Source organism: Procambarus clarkii, chromosome 59 (genome assembly GCF_040958095.1).
Source record: "Procambarus clarkii isolate CNS0578487 chromosome 59, FALCON_Pclarkii_2.0, whole genome shotgun sequence".
NCBI classification, from domain to species: Eukaryota; Metazoa; Arthropoda; class Malacostraca; order Decapoda; family Cambaridae; genus Procambarus; species Procambarus clarkii.
The window spans coordinates 29,917,223-29,923,861 of NC_091208.1; the positions used below are offsets into that span (position 1 = coordinate 29,917,223).

General features: G+C 49.6%; 1 protein-coding gene across 1 annotated transcript in view; it reads left to right on the forward strand.

Moving 5' to 3' along the window:
• LOC123768323 (NMDA receptor 2) overlaps positions 1-5,983 on the forward strand; it is a gene marked incomplete in the record, with an annotated part of 194,619 nt that extends 188,636 nt beyond the window's left edge. Inside the window, 2 exon segments of the mRNA XM_069307190.1 lie at positions 5,348-5,455; positions 5,808-5,983. Coding sequence (XP_069163291.1) covers positions 5,348-5,455; positions 5,808-5,859 — 160 coding nt within the window.
• Between the last annotated feature and the right edge of the window lie 656 nt (positions 5,984-6,639).

Genomic DNA, 6,639 nt, shown 5'->3' on the forward strand with positions numbered 1-6,639 from the left:
TCTCTCTCTCTCTCTCTCTCTCTCTCTCTCTCTTCTCTCTCTCTCTCTCTCTCTCTCTCTCTCTCTTTCTCTCTCTCACTCTCTCTCTCACTCTCTCTCTCACTCTCTCTCTCTCTCTCTCTCTCTCTCTCTCTCTCTCTCTTCTCTCTCTCTCTCTCTCTCTCTCTCTCTCTCTCTCTCTCTCTCTCTCTCTTTCTCTCTCTCACTCTCTCTCTCACTCTCTCTCTCACTCCTCTCTCTCTCTCTCTCTCTCTCTCTCTCTCTCTCTCTATCTCTCTCTCCTCTCTCTCTCTCTCTCTCTCTCTCTCTCTCTCTCTCTCTCTCTCTCTTTCTCTCTCTCTCTCTCTCCCCCCCCCCCAGTTGGAAGCACCAGACCAGACAGCTACTCCACCTAGCCATGTGCTGCACCCCCTCTCCCACCCACCCCCTCCACGTCCCCTCACGCACCCACCCCCTATCCCCTCACCCCCTCCACGTCCCCTCACGCACCCACCCCCTATCCCCTCACCCCCTCCACGTCCCCTCCCGCACCCACCCCCTCCTCCCCGTGCACCAGGAGGCTGGACCAGTCCTCCAGGAAGTGGACCTCCACAAACTCTCATTGGCCGAGGAGCAGCGGGATGGAATACCTCAGACGGAGGATGGTGGACAGGAGTCGCCGGTGACGGAGGATGGTGGACAGGGGTCGTCGGTGACGGAGGATGGTGGACAGGAGTCGCCGGTGACGGAGGATGGTGGACAGGAGTCGCCGGTGACGGAGGAAGATGGACGAGACCTGTCCTGGGGGGAGGCTTGGTAAGGCGTCCGATCTGTGTACCTTCCTGTGGAACCCTGTGACGACCGTCCTGCCGTCACAGAGTACTGGAATGTCCGTCCTGCCGTCACAGAGTACTGGAATGTCCATCCTCCCCGTCACAGAGTACTGGAATGTCCGTCCTGCCGCCACAAAGTACTGGAATGTCCGTCCTCCCCGTCACAGAGCACTGGAATGTCCGTCCTGCCGTCACAGAGCACTGGAATGTCTGTACTGCCCTCACAGAGTACTGGAATGTCCGTCCTGCCGTCACAGAGTACTGGAATGTCCGTCCTCCCCGTCACAGAGTACTGGAATGTCCGTCCTCCCCGTCACAGAGTACTGGAATGTCCGTCCTGCCGTCACAGAGTACTGGAATGTCCGTCCTGCCGTCACAGAGTACTGGAATGTCCGTCCTGCCGTCACAGAGTACTGGAATGTCCGTCCTGCCGTCACAGAGTACTGGAATGTCTGTACTGCCGTCACAGAGTACTGGAATGTCCGTCACAGAGTACTGGAATGCCTGTCCTGCCGTAACAGAGTACTGGAATGTCCTTCACAGAGTACTGGAATGTCCGTCCTGCCCTCACAAAGTACTGCAATGTCCGTCCTGCCGTCACAAAGTACTGGAATGTCCGCCCCCACAGTTACACAGCAGTGATAACGCACAGGGAGATAACACGACCCTCATGAACCTTCCTTCACTCTCTTGTAACCTCATGGATCCTCCTATAACCTCATGGATCCTCCTGTAACCTCCTGGATCCTCCTGTAACCTCATGGATCCTCCTGTAACCTCCTGGATCCTCCTGTAACCTCATGGATCCTCCTGTAACCTCATGGATCCTCCTGTAACCTCCTGGATCCTCCTGTAACCTCATGGATCCTCCTGTAACCTCATGGATTCTCCTGTAACCTCATGGATCCTCCTGTAACCTCATGGACTCTCCTGTAACCTCATCTGTAACCTCTCCTGTAACGTCTAACCTCTCACGCTAAAAAAAAACTTCCTAACATCTCTGTGACTCATCTGAGTTTCAAGCTTCCATCCATGTCCCCTCGTTCTGTTATTATTCCGTGTGAACATTTCGTCTATATCCACTCTGTCAATCCCCCTGAGTATTTTATACGTTCCTATCATATCCCCCCCTCTCCCTTCTTTTTTCTAGTGTCGTAAGGCACAGTCCCTTCAGGCGCTCCTCATACCCCATCCCTCGTAGCTCTGGGACGAGTCTCGTTGCAAACCTCTGAACCTTTTCCAGTTTCATTATATGCTTCTTCAGATGGGGACTCCATAATGAGGCGGCATACTCTAAGACTGGCCTCACGTAGACTGTGTAAAGCGCCCTAAAAGCCTCCTCACTTAGGTTTCTGAATGATGTTCTAACTTTTGCCAGTGTAGAGTACGCTGCTGTCGTTATCCTATTTATATGTGCCTCAGGAGATAGATTAGGTGTTACGTCCACGCCCAGGTCTCTTTCTCGCGTCGTCACAGGTAGGCGGTTCCCGTTCATTGTGTACTGTCCCTTTTGTCTCCTATCTCCTAGTCCCATTTCCATAACTTTACATTTACTGGTGTTGAACTCCAGTAGCCATTTCTCTGACCATCTCTGCAACCTGTTCAGGTCCTCTTGGAGGATCCTGCAATCCTCGTGTGTGTGTGTGTGTGTGTGTGTGTGTGTGTGTGTGTGTGTGTGTGTGTGTGTGTGTGTGTACTCACCTGTTTGTACTCACCTATTTGTGCTTGCAGGATCGAGCATTGACTCATGGATCCAGCCTTTCCAGCTATCGGTTGTTTACAGCAATGACTCCTGTCCCATTTCCCTATCATACCTAGTTTTAAAAGTATGAATAGAGTTTGCTTCCACAACCTGTTCCTGAAGTGCATTCCATTTTTCCACTACTCTCACGCTAAAAGAAAACTTCCTAACATCTCTGTGACTCATCTGAGTTTCCAGTTTCCACCCATGTCCCCTCGTTCTGTTATTATTACGTGTGGACATTTCATCTATTTCCACTTTGTCAATTCCCCTGAGTATTTTATATATCCCTATCATATCTCCTCTCTCCCTTCTTTTCTCTAGTGTCGTAAGGTTCAGTTCCTTCAGACGCTCTTCATATCCCATCCCTCGTAACTCTGGGACAAGCCTCGTCGCAAACCTCTGAACCTTCTCCAGTTTCTTTGTGTTTCTTCAGGTGGGGGCTCCATGATGGCGCGGCATACTCTAAGACGGGTCTCACGTAGGCAGTGTAAAGCGCCCTAAAAGCCTCCTCATTTAGGTTTCTGAATGAAGTTCTAATTTTCGCCAGTGTAGAGTACGCTGCTGTCGTTATCCTATTTATATGTGCCTCAGGAGTTAGATTAGGTGTCACATCCACTCCCAGGTCTCTTTCTCGAATCGTTACAGGTAGGCTGTTCCCGTTCATTGTGTACTGTCCCTTTGGTCTCCTATCACCTGATCCCATTTCCATAACTTTACATTTACTGGTGTTAAACTGCAGTAACCATTTCCCTGACCATCTCTGCAACCTGTTTAAGTCCTCTTGAAGGATCCTACAATCCTCGTCTGTCACAACTCTTCTCATTAATTTTGCGTCATCCGCAAACATCGACATGTATGATTCCACTCCTGTAAACATATCATTTACGTAAATTATAAAGAGGATTGGTCCCAGCACCGATCCTTGAGGTACTCCACTTGTTACTGTTCGCCAGTCCGACTTCTCGCCCCTTACCATTACCCTCTGGCTCCTTCCTGTTAGGTAGTTCTTCACCCATACTAGGGCCTTTCCGCTTACTCCTGCCTGCCTCTCAAGTTTGTATAGCAGTCTCATGTGCGGTACCGTATCAAAGGCCTTTTGGCAGTCAAGAAATATGCAGTCTGCCCAGCCTTCCCTGTCCTGCCTTATCCTTGTTACTTTATCATAGAATTCTAAAAGGTTTGTTAGGCATGATTTCCCTGTCCAGAACCCATGTTGGTGCTTGTTTACAAACCCAATGCTCTCCAGGTGCTCAACAAGTCTTAGCCTAATTATTCTTTCAAGTATTTTGCTGGGGATGCTTGTTAGTGATACGGGTCTGTAGTTAAGTGCCTCCTCCCTATCACCTTTCTTGAAAATCGGTACGACATTTGCCTCCTTCCAGCAACTGGGCAATTCTCCCGACATAAGTGACTCATTAAAGATCATTGCCAGAGGCACGCTGAGAGCCTGCGCTGCCTCTATAAGTATCCACGGTGATACTTTGTCTGGTCCAACAGCTTTATTTGCATCCAGTGTTGTCAACTGTTTCATTACATCCTCTGCTGTCACCTCTATATCTGATAGTCTTTCATCTTGGGTAATCTCTTCTAACAATGGGAGCTGCTCAGGCTCGGTTGTGAACACTCCATGGAAACTGGCATTCAGTGCATCGCAGATTTCCTTGTCGCTTTCTGTATATGCCCCTTCTGTTTTCCTCAGTCTTGTCACTTGGTCATTTACCGACATCTTCCTTCTTATATGGCTATGTAGTAATTTAGGTTGCTTTATCGCCTTGACTGCAATATCATTCTCATAATTTCTTTCCGACACTCGTCTTATGTTAATGTAATCATTCCTAGCTCAGTTACATCTAATCCTGTTGTCCTCTGTCCTTTGTCTTCTGTACTTCCTCCACTCCCTCCTGCTTCTCACCTTTGCTTCCTGACACTGTCTATTAAACCATGGGTTATTATATTCCCTCCTGCTTTTTTCCTTTATTGTTGGAATAAATCTCTCTTCAGCATCCTTGCATTGCAATATGACTTGGTTCATCATACCTTGCACTGTTTTGCCTCTTAAGTTCTTCCTCCCACTGCACTTCTCCCAGGTAGTCCCTTATCCGTCTGTAGTCCCCTTTTCTGTAATCAAGTCTCCTTTCCCGGACCTCTTGTTCATTGTGTGTGTGTGTGTGTGTGTGTGTGTAGGTGTCCCCCGTGAGGCCTGTATCAGTGGAGTTAGAAGACTTTAATCCCATCAGTCTGAACAGTATCATTCTGAGTTTATCATTATATCATTATGTATCATTATCCTATCATTCTGACCAGCAGCTCCAGCTCCCTGAGTGTAACAAGGGAGTCAACTCTCCTAGAAATAACTTATTCAGCCAAATCCACAGCCAACTTTCCCGGCCAAAACTTCAGCGTGTATCCTGGGACCACACCTGTCTATAGGAGTGTAATCCTATAGCTAGATATAGTCACGTACCTGTCTATAGGAGTGTAATCCTATAGCTAGATATAGTCACATACCTGTCTATAGGAGTGTAATCCTATAGCTAGATATAGTCACATACCTGTCTATAGGAGTGTAATCCTATAGCTAGATATAGTCACGTACCTGTCTATAGGAGTGTAATCCTATAGCTAGATATAGTCACATACCTGTCTATAGGAGCCAGGTGTGTGTGTGTGTGTGTGTGTGTGTGTGTGTGTGTGTCACATCTCGGTGACCTGTGTACACGTGTGTGTGTGTGTGTGTCTCACCAGCCTGCTTGTCTCTTGAGACCATCACTGACCTTTTCCCGACTTCCAGGAAGACGTCGACAGTGTCCGCGCCAGCTGACCTCTTGAAACCCAGGGACAGGACTCGTAATCACGTGACCACCAACGAACCAATCCGGGGTCCGCTTTTAGCTGCCAGGTGAGCGAGCGCAGCTGATTCGCCAATTCCATTTACTCGTAATCTCAATAATATGATTACAATCAGTTTATGTAATCTAAGGTCAAACTGGACCTTTCTAATCACTGTATCCTTATGGCATGTATTATAATTCATTCCTTTTATCACGTTTCATAAAAACCTGCTGTAATGTACTATACGAACCTAAAATCAATCGATTATTTTAAGGAGATACGAAGGCAAACATTTTAGGGAAATGGTAAGACATGTGATCTAATTTTATTCTCGGAATATTTATATATTAATGTGAATATGTGATAGTTAGTCGCTGTGTTGTTATGGGTTAAATTAGTGATGTTGTCTATGTTTACAGAGGCTGGAGGCACCGGAGCCGGGAGGTGGCGGAGCTGGAGACTGTGTTGTGAGGCTCCTGGCCTGCTGACACTGGTGACTGTGTTGTGAGGCTCCTGGCCCGCTGACACTGGTGACTGTGGTGTGAGGCTCCTGGCCCGCTGACACTGGTGACTGTGTTGTGAGGCTCCTGGCCCGCTGACACTGGTGACTGTGTTGTGAGGCTCCTGGCCCGCTGACACTGGTGACTGTGTTGTGAGGCTCCTGGCCTGCTGACACTGGTGACTGTGTTGTGAGGCTCCTGGCCTGCTGACACTGGTGACTGTGGTGTGAGGCTCCTGGCCTGCTGACACTGGTGACTGTGGTGTGAGGCTCCTGGCCCGCTGACACTGACTGGTGACTGTGGTGTGAGGCTCCTGGCCCGCTGACACTGGTGACTGTGGTGTGAGGCTCCTGGCCTGCTGACACTGGTGACTGTGGTGTGAGGCTCCTGGCCCGCTGACACTGACTGGTGACTGTGGTGTGAGGCTCCTAGCCCGCTGACACTGGAGACTGTGGTGTGAGGCTCCTGGCCCGCTGACACAGGTGACTGTGGTGTGAGACTCCTGGCCTGCTGACACTGACTGGTGACTGTGGTATGAGGCTCCTGGCCTGCTGACACTGACTGGTGACTGTGGTGTGAGGCTCCTGGCCTGCTGACACTGACTGGTGACTGTGGTGTGAGGCTCCTGGCCCGCTGACACTGGTGACTGTGGTGTGAGGCTCCTGGCCTGCTGACACTGGTGACTGTGGTGTGAGGCTCCTGGCCCGCTGACACTGACTGGTGACTGTGGTGTGAGGCTCCTGGCCCGCTG